Source organism: Dendrobates tinctorius, unplaced genomic scaffold, assembly GCF_039654945.1.
Source record: "Dendrobates tinctorius isolate UK_male_01 unplaced genomic scaffold, ASM3965494v1 ptg000342l, whole genome shotgun sequence".
NCBI classification, from domain to species: Eukaryota; Metazoa; Chordata; class Amphibia; order Anura; family Dendrobatidae; genus Dendrobates; species Dendrobates tinctorius.
Window position 1 is genome coordinate 1853222 of NW_027362008.1, and position 20459 is coordinate 1873680.

Sequence of the window (20459 nt, forward strand, 5' to 3'; positions counted from 1 at the left end):
AGCCAGTTATGAATCCACCTAACAGTTGCCTTGTCCATTCCATACTTAGTCATTTTTTCAATAAGGATTGTATGAGAGACTTTGTCAAATGCTTTGCTGAAGTCAAGATATACTATATCTACAGCATTTCCTTGATCCACCCAATCAGTGATACCGTCATAGAAGGAAATTAAGTTAGTCTGACATGACTTATTAGTTACAAACCCATGCTGACTGTTTAATCACTTCATTCTTATCCAGGTATTGACATACATGTTGTTTAATAATTTGTTCAAAGATCTTTCCTGGTATAGAAGTCAGACTCACCGGCCTATAGTTGCCTGGGTCCACCTTCTTCCCCTTTTTGAAGATAGGAACCACATTTGCTCTTCTCCAGTCTTCTGGCACTTCTCCTGTTCTCCAAGAATTTTCAAAGATTATGGAGAGGGCTTCAAAAACTTCTTCTGCTATCTCCTTCAGTACTCTGGGGTGTAATTCATCTGGACCTGGAGACTTGAATTCATTTAGGTTAGCTAAGTGTTTTCTCACTATCTTTCTGTTTATAGATATCCTGGATTCTTCTATTCCCTTAATAGGACAGTGAATAACAGTTGATGTTACATTTCCTTTCTGAGAGAAAACAGATGCAAAATAGGAATTTAAAAGTTCAGCCTTCTCAACATCCTGTCTTACCATTTCATCATTTTCATCCTGTAAAAATCCTATAGCATCTTTTGACTTTTCTTCTACTTTTGACCTATCCCCAAAATCCTTTATTATTGCTTTTGACATCTCTTGCAAGCCTCAATTCATTTTCAGCTTTAGATAATCTGATTTGTGCCCTGCAGGTTCTGCAGACAGCATTATATTCTTCTTTAGATATGCCTCCCTCTTTCCATTTTATAAACATTTTTTTCTTCCTTTTTAGCATGTGCTTAAGTTCTGTGTTTATCCATCCTGGTTTCCTTAAATGCTTCCTATTCTTCCCTCTTTTCGGAATTGTTAACGATTGTGCTTTGAGAATTTCATTTTTCAAGATTTCCCATCCTTCCTGGACATTTTTGTCTTTAAGGATATCCAGCCATTGGATCCCTCCAATTCTCTTTCTGAATCCCTTAAAATCTGCCTTTCTGAAATCTAACCTTGACGTCTTAGTCTTCACAGGTCTTCCGCCTCTAGTTATCCAAAATTCTAAAATAGCATGGTCGCTACCTCCTAGGGTCCCAGCCACTTTTACCTCCTCAACCATTTCCTCCCTGTTTATAAGGATTAGATCCAAGGTAGCAGTTCCCCTTGTTTTCTCCCCTACCTTTTGGAAGATAAAGTTGTCAGCAAGAGAGGATAAGAATTTCCTTGACCTGTTAGTTTTGCCTGAGAGAGATTCCCAACAAATGTCTGGATAGTTGAAATCTCCCATGACAACTATGTCATATTTTTTGGAGAACTTGGCCATTTGATGCATAAAGAGTTCATCCATATCTTCAGCTTGCACAGGCGGCCTGTAGTAAATGCCTACAATGGTGTCCTTTCCATTGTTCTGTCCTTGTATTCTTACCCAAACAGTTTCCACAGAACTCCCGGTCTCTGAAGCTTCAATCTCTGTGCAGATATACGCGTTTCTAACATACAATGCGACACCTCCTCCTCGTTTATCAAGTCTGTTTCTTGCAAATAAGTTGTGTCCTTCTAGTCTTGTATTCCAATCATGTGTATTGTCCCACCAAGTTTCAGTGATTCCAATGACATCATATTTCTTTTCCTGTGTTAGTAGTTCCAGTTCTCCTTGTTTGTTGCCCATGCTTTGTGCATTAGTATGGAAACATTTTAGTTTGTGTTTGGTTTCTCTTTCTCCAATATTTTTATTATTTAGATTCTTTTGTCTTTGTTCTTCCTTTCCACTTCTAATAGCAGAGTTCTCAATAGCATTTGTCAGGTGTATGGCTTTTTCTGGTCTTTTGCTTCCCTTCCCATGTTGTTCTAGTTTAAAGCTCTCCTTACAAGTGTAGCAAGGCGACTTCCAAATACATGTTTTCCAGTCTTCGTAAGGTGCACCCCATCTCTAGCAAGTAGTCCATCGCATAGGTAATTCACTCCGTGATCCAGAAATCCAAATCGTTGCTGATGGCACCATCGACGTAGCCAGTTGTTCACCTGCAGAATCTTATTCCACCTCCTTGTTCCATGGCCATCCACTGGGAGGATGGAAGAGAAGACCACCTGCACTCCCAGTTCAGAATCAATATCACCATTACATACTGAACGGTAAACCACTGGGTAAATCTGACATGGAGAAGGACTTGTGGATCCTAGTTAATGATAAACTTACCTGGAGCAGCCACTGCCAGGCAGCGGCTGCTAAGGCAAACAGGATCATGGGATGCATTAAATGAGGTCTGGATACACATGATGAGAGCATTATACTGCCTCTGTACAAATCCCGGGTTAGACCGCACATGGAGTGCTGTGTACAGTTTTGGGCACCAGTGCTCAGGAAGGATATAATGGAACTAGAGCGGGTACAAAGGAGGGCAACAAAATTAATAAAAGGGATGGGGGAACTACAATACCCAGAGAGATTAGCAAAATTAGGATTATTTAGTCTAGAAAAAAAGATGACTGAGGGGGTGATCTAATAACCATGTATAAGTATATAAGGGGACAATACAAATATCTCTCTGAGGATCTGTTTATACCGAGGAAGGTGACGGTCACAAGGCGACATTCTCTGCGTCTGGAGGAGAGAAGGTTTTTCCACCAACATAGAAGAGGACTTTACTGTTAGGGCAGTGAGAATTTGGAATTCCCTGCCTGAGGAGGTGGTGATGGAGAACTCAGTCGAGGGGTTCAAGAGAGGCCTGGATGTCTTCCTGGCGCTTAACAATATTGTATCTTACAGTGATTAGGTTCTTTAAAGGACGTAGATCTGGGGATTTATTCTGGCGGAATATAGGCTGAACTGGTTGGACACATGGCTTTTTTCGGTCTTGATGTCTGTGTTACTATGTTACTGGCTTGTCTTATCTCAGAAGCCAAGTCACAAGTTTTTATTACAATCACAAAGAAAAATAGGAATGGCTTCTTACATTACATTACCTAAAAGAGAAGATATTTTAATTTGGGAAAGAAAGTATTTCAGTTGGATTAATAACGAGTCATAAATTGACTCCTGCAGAAGTTTATTATGAATTCCTTGAAGCTCGCTTTGTCCAATTAACTAGACTTTCAAAAACAGAAAATGAAAGCTTAACAGTCAGACACCTGTATATAGAGCCAGCGCCCGGTGTTATTGCTTTTATGAATAACACTTATAAAGCTATTATTAAAATACAAAAATAATAAAGATTTATAGGTTGATTTAATTGTCTAAAATAATAATCAAAACTAATTATAAAATATTTACCATAACAGTATCTGCCCCAAAATATTATCAATAAAAACGTCAGGTCAGTGCACAAAAAATAAGCCCTCACCCAGCCCCATGTCCCGAAACATGGAAACGTTGTCGTTCTTGGAAAATGGCGACCAAGAAAGAGATTTTTTTTTTTGTAACAGCTTTCTCCAGCTCCTCTGTGGTTCCATCCCTGGTGGAGGGAAACTTGGAGAAGTTGTGTTTCTTAGTGCGGCTCCTCCATCTGGCTGACGAGGGTCTTCTCTGTCCCTCTCCTCAGGGTCCTCATCCTCCGAGTGCAGAGCAGAGAGCACTAGGCTTTGTCCTCGCTGATTATCACTTCATACTTGGGCCCCACAATGTGCTGGGACCTCGGTACCGGTGGTGAGGACCACAACAATGTCATGTAGTCCCTGATACATAAACCTAGAATTACCGGTTCTGAGAGACGTGTCTCATATATAGACAGATACACGGCAGGTCATGTATTCAGTCTGTGTGTCTCCACAGATGGACTCAGGAGGAGAAATCCACCAGAGAGATGTCCCCGTCCTCTGTATCCCCTGGGCTGTCCAGAGGAGAATCACAACATCCCGGAGGATCATCAGGTAGATGACACTGAAGCCCCCACATCATCTGACCATGAAGTGATGGGACCTGAGCTCATCTTACATTTTTCTTTTTAGGGTGAAGATCTGATTGATATTAAGGTTGAGGTTATACATGGAGCACAAGAGGCGATCGCAATATGGGCCGATCAGCAGGGTGAGGAGGGGAGACTGTCATGTCTCTTCTGTGGTCACCTACTTCTACTCCCATCATCTCATCATCACATGACACAATCTATTCCATCACTGTGTGTCTCCACAGATGGATCCAGGAGGAGAAATCCACCAGAGAGAAGTCCCCATCCTCTGTGTCCCCAGGACTGTCCAGAGGAGAATCACAACATCCTGGAGGATCATCAGGTAGATGGTGCTGAGCCTTGTACCGGATCTGTATATGGGGGGACATTTCTGATCGAGGTCATAGATGTCACAGATTTTGGTGGTTTCTTGTATTGTTCTGATTGTTACATCTGATATATCAGGAGGAAGATCCGACTGAGAATAAAGTGAAGGATGAGACAGAAGAAGAAGCGATGACGAGGAGGGATCAGCCGTGTGTGAGTGACAGGAAGGAGGAGATTCTGGTAGATGTTTCCACAGGTGTGTAATAATAACTGGTGTGATAATGTTGATGACCACTGTGTGATGATGACGACCGGTGTGTGATATCGTGTGGAGTCTCTGGTGCAGTGAAGCTTTATCCACTGTCCACATCATAGCAAAGCGTCTGGTGATGGCGCGGCTGCTCCTGTACAGAGTCTGGCGGTGCACCTTTACCTTTGTAAATATTACTTCCATCCTTTCTGTCCATATTTTTTTTTCCACAAGTCCCGTGCTGCCATATAAATTACTGAGCTTGTGTTACAGGTTATGAATCTCCCCGTCCTATGGATCTCGGTGATGTAGCAGCCTCTGCCTGGTGCTGACGAGTGACGACACATGTCACGTGTAGAGTCGTCCTACCTGTCTCCTCTGTTTGTCTCTTACTGCCTCCTACACTGTGGCCGGTGTTGTGGTCCCTCTACATCCAGGTTGGCTACCAGGTGGCATGAAGACCCCTGTGGTAAGTCAGTAAGTGCCATGCTATGGAGGTGTGGGTCAGACATACGGCTGTTGTCCTTCTGCCGCTATAGAGGCCATCTTGGATGTAGGAGAACCAGAAGACAGGTATCAGTTGGAGGACAGCAGGTAGGTGACAATGCATGATAAGTGTTCCGTCACTCCTCTGTGCCGGGGTGGAGAATTGCTTTATCATGAGGGATTACGAGCTTGTATCTACAAACAGCTGCGATGGCCACATCTAGAGTTGTCGTTATCTGGCAACCAAGTTGCTTTTTGAGACCTGGTACAATCAGCTTATAAAGCTGGAGACAAGGTACTGCCCCGAGCGGGCGCCGTTTACCATGCACAAATTATATCACCTGTTAGCATGTCATTTATGGCGAATATTGTAATATGGATAGATTCACTATAGAGAGAAGAGTATTGGGCCGCCCGCATCAGTCACTGCATTCTGGATTCTCCTTCAGGTGCCAATGCCATCCAGCCCTATTGCACCCCCCGGTGTATAACATCCAGCATCATTGCACCCGGTATATAACATCCAGCACCATTGCCCCTGATGTATAACATCCAGCGCTGTTGCTCCCCCGGTATATAACATCCAGCCCTGTTGCACCCCCGGTATATAACATCCAGCCCTGTTGCACCCCCGGTGTATAACATCCGGCCCTGTTGCCCCCCGGTGTATAACATCCGGCCCTGTTGCACCCCGGTGTATAACATCCGGCCCTGTTGCACCCCGGTGTATAACATCCGGCCCTGTTGCACCCCGGTGTATAACATCCGGCCCTCTTGCACCCCCCGGTGTATAACATGTGGCTCCTCACTTTTTTTTTTACCAGTAAATAGGGTGAAATTATTTTCTGGCAAGAATTGTGTTACCAAAGAAATAACCTCCTGCCCAGATTCCCGGTGGTTCCTCCTAGATTTGTGAATAACGTGATAACGGGGTGTTACCATTCTCCATGCATGCGTTCCCACTCTTTCTGACACTCTGCACTGATTGGACAATGTAGGGGAACGCCCTTTTGACAAAGGGAATGGTAACACCCAGGTGTCAGTATTTTCCTACATTTATAGGTTGAATAGCAGAAGAACTGCACAGATAAGTGAGAAATAGCATTATTACTCCTGGAATGTGAGGATGAAAAACTAAGAGAAAAATGGCTAAAAATCAATAATAAAAATGGATCTGTAAGGCCTATAATGGGGGAAATGTTTTTCATAAGAATCAGCTCCAGTTGTAGATGAGAGAAGTCACACCAGAGAGAAGCCGTACTCCTGTTCACAATGTGGGAAAAGCTCTACAGGTAATGTACTGTTTTATCAACAAATTGCATCATATTAATCTCTTAAAGGGGTGATACAAAAAACTGACCAGCGCCTCCAGTCACTGTGAACAGGTGCGAGCTATAATGACTGCACAGAGCACAAACAAAGGAGCACAGCAGCACTCAGTAAGGGGCAAAATATATGCAAATACCGAATACATGAGATCTGAGCTGCATTATGGCTAAATAAAATGTACTTACAAAAATGAAGGTTCTTGGCGCATAAATTAGCAATTCATGTGTGCCCATCAACCACAGCAAGGTGACACTTCTCAGACGAGGACCTAACCTAATACTTATCAAACATGCCTCTCCCGGGCTACAGGCCTACATTCTAAATGGGCAGGTAGGAACTAGCACTAATTAAAAGCACCCTTGGGCTGATGGGAGGAGATTTCTGTCTGTGCACTCTTCCCAAGGGTACTTGTAATTAATTAGTGCTGGTTCCTATCGATCATTTAGCAATAATGCAGTTCAGAGCTCATGTATTCAGTGTTTGCATATATTTTGGCCCTTACAGAGTGCTGCTGTGCTGCTTTCTCTTAAAGGGGTGTAATGCTGGTAGCGCTGGTGCCTCTGATGGTGAGGATAGGCTGGCTGCCGATATACAGCAGGTACCACTCCAGGGCAGTCACCGGGACTGCAGCAGAAAACCGGAGGGTCAGAGACTCATGTACATGTGGGCGAGGCAGATGCGTAGTCAGACGGTCCGAGGTCAGGTCAGGCAGCAGTGGTTCAGAATTCGTAGCCGAGGTCAGGAGCGGAGAGATCAGGATAAACGAGAAGGCAAGCAGAGTGATAACGGGAGGGAAAACAACAAAACTCCCTGACTGTGAGCGAGATGCTACCAGCAAACTGGAACCTAAGCTCAGGCAAGGCGAGGAGGGTGACGCTGCCTGATATAGCACTTGATGTCTGGTGATTGGCTGGAAACCAAGCTCTGCAGGACACAGCAGGGTTAAATTCCTGCAGAATCTGGCTTAAAGCCATGTGGAGACATGAGTGATATGCAGCAGAGTTGGGAGTGCTGTATGGAGTCAGCGCGGCGGCCATATATAAGGGTAAGCAGAGCGGTGACTGCAGTGAGTAGCACGGTGACAGGAACGCAGGCGAGTCACCGCTGTGACAAGGGGCTTTCTGGTTTTGGAAATACACCGTCTTTCAGCTGCAGTTTATTAAAACAAATAACAATTCTGCTTCATTCCCTCTCCCCTGCTCCAGTGCTGAGTCTCCATTCCTGTTCCCAGTGTCTGTTATTGTCTGCAGCGCTGATATCACATTGACAGCGCTGCAGCCAGTCGGTGAGTTCTGTGGTTTTGAGCAGCTGATGCCATCTATTCGGGCAGAGCCGCTGATCTCTGCTATTGGCTATAGTGCTGTCAATGAGACGTCAGCGCTGCCGACAATAACAGACATATATCTTTCAGTGGTGCAGCCTCCGCTCTGGACCCGGGGAGGTGGAGTGAAGCTCAGGTTGCCTTGTTTTTTAACAAACATATGGAGGACTGGAGTTTCTGAACCTGTAAAACCCCTCTATCCACCAGGACTATTGTTTTTCATTGTTGAATCCCAGGAGCCATCATTTCTTTATCCGCTGTATGAGGAGCTTTTTAGTGGAGGATGAGGTTTATTTTTCACCTTATTGCTTATCTTTATCAGCTTTATTCTGCTGTTGTGTTTTTTTAATTTTACTCTCTTCATGTTGTGATTGGCTCACTCGGCTGCTCTCAGAGGTGGACACAGGAACGTTCCTTCCACTGGTTTATATAAACGGCATAAACCAGTGCAGGATTTCACATAATGAACACTGCCTTTCTGGCGTAACGGCAAAACAAAAGATCACTTCTATCACAGTCCGAGTGCCTGCGGGATTCACCCACTCAGGATACAATAAGCTTCAGCTCCCACTGGAGCTCCAGACTGGAGACTTCCTTGCCTCCAAACACACGTCGAAAAAACCCTCAGTGGCCGGCTATTTTACCTGCCGAACCACACGCTTGAGGTGGAGATATGGTGAGTAGCTGTTCCACCCATCACTTACAGCTACTCACAAAAACCCAACCCTATCATGGCTGATTAACCCATCAGCACATGCTGGACAGAAACTTCTTGGTTTCACGTCACAGAAGATGGCCACCTTCATGACACACATCTCCCCTCACATACATTGCCAGTGGCCCTGTCACAATGTGCTACACAAGTTGATTGATGAAACGACCCTAATCCTCGAGACTGAGAAGTGACTGTACGTTCATCGTATATAGACTCCCTTCCTTGTGTCCTCCATTTGCTTCATGTAAAGATGAACTGTCACAATCCTGCCACTAACACCGGTGTGTCATGAACGGAGGGACACGACGTACTGCCAACACACGGCTATCACAGGCACAGGAGGGGCTTATCTTGGTTATCTCACCGCTGGCACCATGTGGTAAAAAAACAGCAAGCTTGTCTTGCCCTAACAATTTACCGCAGGGGGGTTTATTTTGGTTGTCCCACCACTGCCCACAATACTTCACGAAACTTTTCAGTTCCACTTTGGAACTCGCAGCTCTCCGGTGCCCCCCTTACCCTCAGGTCAGTCAGGGAACTACGGATTAAAAACACATGTGACATGCACAAATATGAACAAGTCGGTAAGACAACGTTCACACCACCCACTAACTGAGACACAACAAGAAAACAGATTTGCAAAAATACTCTGCAGTAAAATATATGACAGTAATCAGCAAGTGCTGGATAACAAATACAGCGTATTTAGTCAATACTTTTTTTGCAAAAAAATGTATACCAAGCTGCTTCACCGCGTCAAGGTAACTCGTATTGAAGCAGTCTGTTATGAGCTCATTTTCTGCTCCACCAGCTGGGAGTTCTCCTTCCGTTTTCCTTCTGGTGGTGACAGGAGGTAGTGAGGTTAGTTTAATTGGTAATGGTCTGCCACCTGACGAGGAGGATAGTGATTGGATCTCTGGAGTATCAGACTGGATATAAGACAGCCGACGCCCTATCCTGCTGCTTGTGATTCAGTCTGCTGCTCAGGTCTTGGACTTCAGCTCTGCTCCAGTCTTCTCAAGTTAGGTTTGTTTTTTTGCTAAGGTTCACACTTGCTCTTGTTGGTCAACTCAGTTTTTGTGTGGTCAGCCAGCCCGGCTGGGCTGTGCTGAATTTCCACTCTTATTTATCTGTATTTGCCAATTTGTCTTTTTGTCCTTTATTAGATTGGCCTCTTTTTGCTCTGTCTCAGAATATTCCAGAGTGCTGATATAGTGGGAGAAGTCTAGTGACTTCAGGATGAATTTTGGTATCAGAAGCGTTGGACCTATATTTTTGGTAGGGTTTTTTGGCAGATTGCAGACAGTATCTTTCCTTTCCTTGCAAGTTAGTTTGGCCCCATCGTTTGCTCAGCCTATTTTTCTGCCTTTCTTTGTGTTTTCATCTTGCTTCACCGTCAATACATGTGGGGGGCTGTCTTTCCTTTGGGGTCTGCTCTGTGGAGTTAGTTTTCCTCTTTTCTTACTTTAGGCTTATTTAGCTCTCCGGTTGTGACGAGGCGTCCAGGACCACCGTAGGCACGCTCCACGACTGCTTCTAGTTGTGTGTTAAGATCAGGGCTCTGCAGTCTGCATAGTGACCAACCTCTCTGGTTTTCTGAGACTTAGCATTTGTTGCTTTTTTCCTCCTCGGTGACCCATTCATAACAGAATCACCAGCCAGACCGCAGATTCTAGGGTACTCAAAAGCAGGAAGGAATTGTTTAAAAAGAAAAAAAAAGTGTCAATTTTTTTTTTATATTTTTTCCTCTTTTTCTCTGGGGCCGTAGGAGGATTAAGCAACTGTCTGATCGTGTGGAGCAACTTGCTGCTGAAGTGCGGGGAATTTCTACTTACCTCATTCAGTCACATGTTGCTGAACCCAAGATCCCTACTCCTGATGTGTTTTCTGGGGATCGGTCTAAATTTCTGAATTTTAAGAATAATTGTAAATTATTTCTTGCCTTGAAGCCTAACTCATCGGGGAGCTCTGTGCAGCAGGTTAAAATTGTCATATCCTTGCTGCGCGGCGATACCCAGGATTGGGCCTTTTCTTTGACACCTGAAAATCCTATTCTGACTAATGTGGATGCATTTTTTCAGGCTTTGGGGTTGTTGTATGATGAACTTAATGCCATTGATCAAGCTGAGAGAACCCTGTTGGCATTAAACCAGGGTCAGGATCCTGTAGAGTTATACTGTCAAAGATTCCAATAGTGGGCGGTCCTTACTACATGGAATGATAGTGCACTGGCAGCTCTCTTTCGGAAAGGTTTATCAGAGACCGTAAAGGATGTTATGGTGGGATTTCCTGTTCCCTCTGGTCTGGATGGCTCTGTCATTAGCCATTCAAGTTGATCAGCGTTTACGTGAACGTAAGACTACACGGGAGGCGCTGCCACCTTCTGAACAAATGTCTGAACCTATGCAATGTGATGGGGTGTTGTCTAGGGCGCAACGTCAGGAGTTTAGAAGGCGTAATAAGCTGTGTTTTTTCTGTGGAGACGCCTCATACTATTTCTGTCTGCCCTAAACGAGAGCAACGTTTTGCACACACATTTGCTGTGGGCAGTGTACAACCTAAGTTCCTTTTGGCAATTACTCTGATCTGCTCCTTGTCCACGTTTTCCACTAAGGCTTTTGTGGATTCAGGAGCAGCTCTGAATCTGATGGATTTGGACTTTGCTAAACGTTGTGGTTTGTCCATGACGCCTCTGCAGACACCTATTCCTTTGAGGGGTATTGATGCCACTCCTTTGGCAGAGAATAGACCTCAGTTTTGGACCCAGGTGATAATGCGAGTTGCCCCAGACCACCAAGAAAATTGTAAATTTTTGGTTCTGCATAATTTACATGATACTATTGTTCTGGGTTTCCCCTGGTTGCAAACTCATAACCCAGTTTTGGATTGGAAATCTGTGTCTGTGGTGAGCTGGGGTTGTCAGTGTGTTCTTAGGGACGCTCCTGTTTTCTCCACCTCTCCTCAGTCTCATGATATTCCTGATTATCTGGCTGATTTTTCTGATGTATTTAGTGAGAGTAAGGCTGGTTTCACATTTGCGTTTTTTAGCGCTGGAAAAAAACGCACACCTGCGCATGCGTTTTTTCCCCTATATTTAACATGGGTGCGCATACCTGCGCGCTGGTAAGCGCATGTATGCGATTTTCATGCGCTGCGTTTTTTTGGGGTGTGCGTTGGGATTTTCCAGACGCAGCATGTTGCATTTTTTGGCCCTGCAAAAAAGCGCATGCGCAGATATGCGCACGTTTTGCGCTAAAAATGGCCATTATAGCCTATGGATGCGCATATGTGCGCACTGGCATGCTCATGTATGCGTTTTTTTGCATATGCGTTTTTTTTTTTAAACCATGGAATTTAGGGGTTTGGGTTAGAGTTAGGGTTAGTTAAGGGGGTTTAGGGTTAGGGTTATGGTCAGGGTCAGGGTTAGGGTTGGGGTTTGGGTCAGGGTTAGGGTCAGGATTAGGGTTAAGTATGGTTTTGTTAAGGATTAGGGTCATGGTTAGGGTCAGGATTAGGGTTAAGTATGGTTTTGTTAAGGGTTAGGGTCAGGGTTAGGGTCAGGATTAGGGTTAAGTATGGTTTTGTTAAGGATTAGGGTCAGGGTTAGGGTCAGGATTAGGGTTAGTATGGTTTTGTTAAGGGTTAGGGTCAGGGTTAGGGTCAGGGTTAGGGTCAGGGTTAGGGTTAAGTATGGTTTTGTTAAGGGTTAGGGTCAGGGTTAGGGTCAGGGTTAGGGTCAGGGTTAGGGTTAGTTAGGGTTTAGGGTTTGGGTTAGGGTTAAGTATGATTTGGTTAAGGGTTAGGGTCAGGGTCAGGGTCAGGGTTAGGGTTAGTAAAGTCATGGTTTGGGTAGTGTGAGGGGCCACCTAAAAATGTTGGAAAAAAACGCAAACGCGCTAAAAACGCATACAAACGCATAAAAACGCTGCGTTTTTTTCATGCATGCTCATAAAAATGCTTGAAAAAAACGCAGCAGTTGTATGCTTATGTATGCGTTTTTTCAATGCGTTTTTTTGCGGGAAAAACGCGCTGCAAAAAAAAGCAAGTGTGAAACTAGCCTAAGTCTGCGTCTTTGCCTCCTCATAGAAGTTATGACTGTGCAATTGAGTTGTTGATGCCCGGGTGTAAATTTCCCAAGGGTCGGCTTTTCAACTTATCAGTACCCGAACATGATGCTATGCGATCCTATATTAAGGAGTCGTTGGAGAAGGGTCATATTAGACCATCCTCGTCACCTTTGGGCGCTGTTTTTTTTTTGTGGCCAAGAAAGATGGTTCATTAAGACCGTGTATTGATTATCGTTCCCTTAACAAGATGACGGTTAAATATCAGTACCCGTTACCTCTGATGTCTGATTTATTCTCCAGAGTTAAGAGTGCCTGCTGGTTTACTAAGCTTGACCTCAGGGGGGCGTATAATCTTATTCGCATCAAGCACGGGGATGAATGGAAGACGGCGTTTAATACTCCGGAGGGACATTTTGAGTACCTGGTGATGACTTTTGGGCTCACTAATGCCCCTTCTGTCTTCCAGTCCTTTATGAATATTTTCCGTGACTTTGTGGATAAGTTTTTGATCATCTATCTGGATGATATTTTGATCTTTTCTAGTGATTGGGATTCCTATGTGGAACATGTCCGGACTGTGTTCCGGATTTTGAGGGAGAATTCCCTGTTTGTTAAGGGATCGAAATGCCTCTTTGGTGTACAGAGGATTTCATTTTTGGGATTTATCTTGTCTTCATCGACTATTGAAATGGACCCAGCCAAGGTACAGGCCATTTATGATTGGGTTCAGCCTACTTCTTTGAAGGCTCTCCAGAAGTTTTTGGGTTTTGCTAATTTCTATCGTAAATTTATAGGTAATTTTTCTAGTATTGTCAAACCACTGACTGATCTGACCAAGAAGGGAGCTGATGTGCTGAATTGGTCTCCTGAGGCTGTCTCAGCATTTCAGGAGCTTAAGCGGAGATTTACTTCAGCTCCAATTTTACGGCAACCTGATGTCTCACTTCCATTTCAAGTGGAGGTAGACGTTTCTGAGATTGGTGCAGGAGCTGTTTTGTCCCAAAAAGATCCTGTGACTTCTAAGATGAATCCCTGTGCCTTCTTTTCTCAAAAGTTTTCCCGATCTAAACGCAACTATGACGTGGGGATCGGGAATTGTTGGCCATGAAATGGGCATTTGAGGAGTGGAGACATTGGTTGGAGGGAGCTAGACATCAATTTGTGGTCCTCACCGATCACAAGAATCTGATTTATCTGGAGTCGGCTAAACGCTTGAATCCTAGACAGGCTAGATGGGCCTTGTTTTTCACGCGTTTTAATTTTGTGGTCTCTTTTCTTCCGGGCACTAAGAATGTTAAGGCAGACGCCCTTTCTAGGAGTTTCTTTGCTGATTCTCTTAGGCTAGTTTCACATTAGCGTTTTTTTGCGCAGCGCATCGTGCGCATAAAAAACGCAAAGAAAAACGCAAAACAAACGCGCGTTTTTTTAACATTATGCGCACGCTGATGTGTCAAAAAAACGCAGCGTTGCTTGCGTTTTACATGCGTTTTTGCATGCGTTTGCGTTTTTTTATGCACATGCGTTTTTAGGTGTGACGTTTTTTCCATTGTCTAGAGAACATTCTAGACTTGTTTCACTCAAAAACGCATGCGCAAAAAAACGCAACCGTGCGCAAGACCATGCGCACGCATGCGTTCCCATAGACTTCAATGTGTTGTTTTTGCGCATTCCGTGCGCAAGCGTGCGCATGCGTTTTTTTGCCGAGACAGGGCGCACCAAAAAATCCAACATGTTGCGTCTGGCGCGCCTGGCGCAAAAGACAAAAAAACGCATGCGCACGAAAACGCAAGTGTGCGCAAGACCATGCGCACGTCATGTTAAACATAGGTGCGCAGTGCGCATGCGCACGGGTGCGCACGATGCGCAGCGCACAAAAGCGCAAATGTGAAACCAGCCTTAATGTGACTGAGCCTACTACTATCCTAGGTGAGGGGGTAGTTCTTTCTGCCATTTCGCCCGATTTGAGACACGCCCTGGAGGAATTTCAGGAGGATAAACCTGAGCGTTGCCCTATGGGAAGATTGTATGTTCCTGACCAGTGGAGAAAGAGAGTGATGTCTGAAGTCCATTGCTCCGCATTGGCTGGTCATCCAGGTATTTTTGGTACCAGAGATTTGGTGAGTCGGTCGTTTTGGTGGCCTGCCTTGTCTCGCGATGTCAGGAATTTTGTACAGTCCTGTGGGACTTGTTCTCAGTCTAAACCCTGTTCTCGTTCTAGTGGGTTGCTGATGCCCCTCCCAGTGCCCAGGAGGCCATGGACCCATATCTCCATGGATTTTATTTCTGACCTTCCTGTCTCTCAGAGAATGACTTATCTGGGTGATTTGTGATAGATTTTCGAAGATGGTCCATCTTGTACCACTCCCAAAGTTGCCATCTTCCGCTGAGTTGGTACCCTTGTTTTTACAACAGGTGGTTCGGTTACACAGGATTCCTGGGAACATTGTGTCCGATAGAGGGATCCAGTTTGTTTCCAGATTTTGGAAAGCCTTTTGTTCCAATCTGGGAATTCAGTTATCCTTCTCCTCCGCGTTTCATCCCCAGACCAATGGGCAGACTGAGAGAACAAACCAGACTTTGGAGTCTTATTTTAGATGTTTTATATCTGCTGATCAAGATGATTGGGTCTCATTTTTGCCCTTGGCCGAATTTGCGCTGAACAATAGAGCTAGTTCTGCCACTTTGATGTCACCCTTTTTCTGTAATTTTGGATTTCATCCTCGATTCTCTTCAGGACAAGTGGAATCTTCGTCCTGCCCAGGTGTGGACACTGTGGTTGTGAGAATGCAGCAGATATGGGACCAAGTGGTGGATAAGTTGTCACTCTCTCAGGAAAAGGCCCAGCGTTTTTCCAACCGGCATAGGACCATTGGTCCCCGGTTTAAAGTGGGTGATATGGTTTGGTTGTCGTCTAAGAATATTCCCATGAAAGTTGCATCTCCAAAATTTAAGCCAAGATTTATTGGACCTTATAAGATTTTGGAGATTCTTAATCCTGTCTCTTTTCGGTTGGCTCTTCCAGTTACATTCAAAATCCATAAAGTATTTCACAAATCACTGTTGAAGAGGTTTGTTGAGCCAGTAGTTCCTGTGGCGGCTCCTCCTGACCCTGTTTTGGTTAAAGGATATGAGGTAGAGAAAATATTGGATTCTCGTTTGGTCAGACGGGGACTCCAGTATTTGGTCAAATGGAAGGGTTATGGCCAGGAGGATAATTCTTGGGTCTCTGCCTCGGATATTCATGCCAATAAATTGATTCGTGCTTTTCACCGGGCCCATCCTGATCGGCCTGGTGGCGTGGATGAGGGTTCGGTGACCCCTCCTCAAGGGGGGGGTACTGTTATGAGCTCATTTTCTGCTCCACCAGCTGGGAGTTCTCCTTCCGTTCTCCCTCTGGTGGTGACAGGAGGTAGTGAGGTTAGTTTAATTGGTAATGGTCTGCCACCTGTCGAGGAGGATAGTGATTGGATCTCTGGAGTATCAGACTGGATATAAGACAGCCAACGCCCTATCCTGTTGCTGGTGATTCAGTCTGCTGCTCAGGTCTTGGACTTCAGCTCTGCTCCAGTCTTCTCAAGTTAGGTTTGTTTTTTTTGCTAAGGTTCACACTTGCTCTTGTTGGTCAACTCAGTTTTTGTGTGGTCAGCCAGCCTGGCTGGGCTGTGCTGAATTTCCACTCTTATTTATCTGTATTTGCCAATTTGTCTTTTTGTCCTTTATTAGATTGTCCTCTTTTTGCTCTGTCTCAGAATATTCCAGAGTGCTGATATAGTGGGAGAAGTTTAGTGACTTCAGGGTTAATTTAGTTATCAGTAGCGTTGGACATTATTTTTGTAGGGTTTTTTGGCAGATTGCAGACAGTATCTTTCCTTTCCTGTCCTTTCAAGTTAGTTTGGCCCCATCGTTTGCTCAGCCTATTTTTCTGCCTTTGTTTGTGTTTTCATCTTAATTCACCATCAATACATGTGGGGGGCTGTCTTTCCTTTGGGTTCTGCTCTGTGGAGTTAGTTTTCCTCTTTTCTTACTTTAGGCTTATGTAGCTCTCCGGTTGTGACGAGGCGTCCAGGACCATCGTAGGCAAGCTCCACGACTGCTTCTAGTTGTGTGTTAAGATTAGGGCTCTGCAGTCTGCATAGTTACCAACCTCTCTGATTTTCTGAGACTTAGCGTGTGTTGCTTTTTTCTTCCTCGGTGACCCATTCATAACAGCATTCCCTATCTATTGTTTTTAAAACCTAAACATCTGAACAGTGTCTAAAATGAACAGGATTCGGACAGGCGCTTCTTAGTATGGGCTTATGGGACTGCTTCAATACGGGTTACCTTGACGCGGTGAAGCAGCTTGGTATACATTTTTTTGCAAAAAAAGTATCGACTAAATACGCTGTATTTGTTATCCAGCACTTGCTGATTACTGTCATATATTTTACTGCAGAGTATTTTTACAAATCTGTTTTCTTGTTGTGTCTCAGTTAGTGGGTGGTGTGAACGTTGTCTTACCGACTTGTTCATATTTGTGCATGTCACATGTGTTTTTAATCCATTTTTTCCTTTGCCTAGCATGGTTTGAGAGACCCCACCCCTCTCTTGTGTGACATGCACAAAAGAGCTGTCTTGCACACAAGCCCATACTAAAAAGCGCCTGTCCGAATCCTGTTCATTTTAGACACTGTTCAGATGTTCAGGTTTTAAAAATATTAGATAGGGACTGCTTCAATACGGGTTACCTTGACGCGGTAAAGCAGCTTGGTATCCATTTTTTTGCAAAAAAACTTATCGACTAAATACCCTGTATTTGTTATCCAGCACTTGCTGATTACTGTCATATATTTTACTGCAGAGTATTTTTGCAGGGAACTACACCTGGGATAATTGGTGGCCGGCCAGCTGCTTCAATGAGTTCTGGCCACCCGGCACGCTGCAGTGAGGGAATTATAAAAATGTTCTGGCCGCAGCCACCCAATTAGCTTATAAAAATCCCTTTCCGTCAGAGTCAGCAGTACCTGGGACCCAGACCACACTTCGCCGCCACCAGCTCCAGATTACTCTTATTAATTTATAAGTTTAATAGAGGGGATCGAAGCCAACTCAATTCAGTAGCGTAATTATCTTAAAGGCACGTAAATTCGTCTTAGAGCATAGAGACAGTCTAATAAAGTTATAATTTATTCCCAAAAGATGGGCAGTGATTGCAGAGATAAAAGATTTTACAAAGTTGAGACATTAGATATGGACAATGCAAATATAAAATAAATGGGTTTAAAAACAGAAATTAACACTTACATGTGTTTAGATGGTCTAAAGGCCCCTTTACATTTAGCGATGCACCAGCGATCCCGACCACGATACTACCCGGTCAGGATCGCTGGTGCATCGCTAAATGGTCGCTAGTGAGCTGCCACACAGGCAGATCTCACAGCGATACAGCGGTCGTTACTTACCTTTCAGACGAGGCGATCCTGACGTCCTCCCGTCCGCGTCGCTCGTCGGCGCCAGCAGGAATCCCAGCAGGAAGCGCCCGACGAGAAATGGAGCTGCGCGATCAGCGACAGACAGCAGGGGAGCCGGTCGGAGGTATCACACATAGCGATATCGCTGCTGCATCACCAAATTGGTGGTGATTTAGCGATATTGCTAGCGATATCGCTATGTGTAAAACCCCCTTTAGGCTAACCATGTGGGGAGGAGGCGGAGCCAAATGTCTCCACTCATCTGAGAACTTCTTGGCATGAGATCTCTGGCAGGAATGGCTGAATTTTAGGGAAGTAATACCTTATAGCTTAGGGTTTGTGACCTCACTAAAGGGGCTGGCTGTGATGGTCCTCCTCCTGCTCAAAGTACAGTTGTGGGTCCGGAAAGCTTATTACCACTATATCTGGGCTTGAGAACCTAGCAGAGTATCGGCAGAACCATCATTCATCTTATATTGAAATTAGCTTTGTAATGACACCAAGCACCAGCTGTTTATTCCACTCTGGATAGGAAAGCTCCGTTTCTCTGGTTCTGTCGGGGCTAGAACCACCGTAGTGAAGCCGGATCGGAGCACGTTGCAGATATGTCCGTTTCATTTTTGTCGTGAACAGGGTCCGAGCTATGCCCATTTTACTATCTCCCATATATATCGATGAGGCGACATCTTTCTTCAGACGAAGGAAAGTCTTTCCACTGCTAATTAACATTCCTTAGCTGGGGAGGGGGAAGGTTGGCACAGGAAGTGTCTTGTGTCCTGTTACAGATCATAGAATCGTAGAGTTGAATTGGACCGCCTGGACCATCTAGTCCAACCCCCTGCTCAAAGCAGGATTCGCTAAATGATCCCAGACAGATGTCTGTTCAGCCTCTGTTTGAAGACTTCTATTGAAGGAGAACTCACCACCTCTCGTGGCAGCCTGTTCCGCTCATTGATCGCTCTAACTGTCAAAAAGTTTTTTCTAATATCTAATCTGTGTCTCCTCCCATTCAGTTTCATCCCATTGCTTCTAGTCTTTCCTTGTGCAAATGAGAATAAAGATGATCCTTCTACAATGTGACAGCCCTTGAGATATTTGTAGACAGCTATTAAGTCTCCTCTCAGTCTTCTCTTTTGCAGCTGAACATTACCAAATCCTGCAACCTTTCCGCATAAGACAGGGTTTGCAGACCGGTCACCATTCTGATCGCTCTTTTCTGAACTTGCTCCAGTTTGTTGATGTCTTTTTTAAAATGTGGCGCCCAAAACTGGCCACAGTATTCCAGATGAGGTCTGACCAAAGAGAAGTAGAGGGCAATAATGACTTCACGTGATCTAGACTGTATGCTTCTGTTAATACATCCTAGAATTGCATTTGCCTTTTTTGCTGCTGCATCACACTGTTGACTCATATTCAGTCTGTGATCTATTAGTATACCCAAGTCTTTTTCACATGTGCTGTTGCTTAGCCCTATTCCTCCCATTCTGCACATGCTTTTTTCATTTTTATTGCCCAGATGTAGTACTTTGCATTTTTCCCTGTTAAAAACCATTCTGTTAGTTGCTGCCCACTGCACCAGTTTATTTATATCTTTTTGAATCCTCTCTCTCTCTTCTCTGGTATTAGCTATCCCTCCTAGCTTTGTGTCATCAGCAAATTTAATCAGTTTACCCTCAATTCCTTTATCTAAATCGTTGATAAAGATGTTGAACAATACAGGGCCCAGGACAGAACCCTGTGGTACCCCACGTGAGACATTCTTCCAACTGAATGTGCAGCCATTTACCACTCTTTGGGTCCAATCACTAATCCAGTTATGAATCCACCTAACAGTTGCTTTGTCCATTCCATACTTAGTCATTTTTTCTATAAGGATTGTGTGAGATACTTTGTCAAATGCTTTGCTGAAGTCAAGATATACTAAATCTACAGCATTTCCCTAATCCACCCAGTCAGTGATTCCATCATAGAAGGACGTTAAGTTAGTCTGACATGACTTATTAGTTACAAACCCATGCTGACTCTGTTTAATCACTTCATTCTTAGCCAGGTACTGACATACATGTTGTTTAATAATTTGTTCAAAGATCTTTCCTGGTATAGAAGTCAGACTCACCGGCCTATAGTTGCCTGGGTCCACCTTCTTGCCCTTTTTGAAGATAGGAACAACATTTGCTCTTCTCCAGTCTTCTGGGACTTCTCCTGTTCTCCAAGAATTTTCAAAGATTATGGAGAGGGGTTCAAAAATTTCTTCTGCTATCTCCTTCAGTACTCTGGGGTGTAATTAATCTGGACCTGGAGACTTGAATTCATTTAGTTTGGCACAGAGCTGCAATGTGTGTGAGCTGTGGGGGCAGAAGGGGGGTCGCAGCTACTGACAGGCAAAAATCTCATCTGCAGTGTAATACTCAGGGAATCTTATGTCATATCGTACAGTATCATTACATGAACCGATGTAGGAAACCCGGCCATTCCTAATAATAAGGCGCTTACAGACAGTCTCCATATAGCAGATGCCAGAG

General features: G+C 44.4%; 2 protein-coding genes across 3 annotated transcripts in view; one reads left to right on the forward strand and one right to left on the reverse strand.

The window, feature by feature from the left end:
* LOC141074931 (uncharacterized) overlaps positions 1–20459 on the reverse strand; it is a 1026924-nt gene that overhangs the window by 185333 nt on the left and 821132 nt on the right. The window lies entirely within an intron of this gene.
* LOC141074948 (uncharacterized) overlaps positions 1–20459 on the forward strand; it is a 157679-nt gene that overhangs the window by 42051 nt on the left and 95169 nt on the right. The window contains 4 exon segments of the mRNA XM_073562276.1: positions 3878–3975; positions 4054–4132; positions 4238–4335; positions 4458–4575. Coding sequence (XP_073418377.1) covers positions 3878–3975; positions 4054–4132; positions 4238–4335; positions 4458–4575 — 393 coding nt within the window.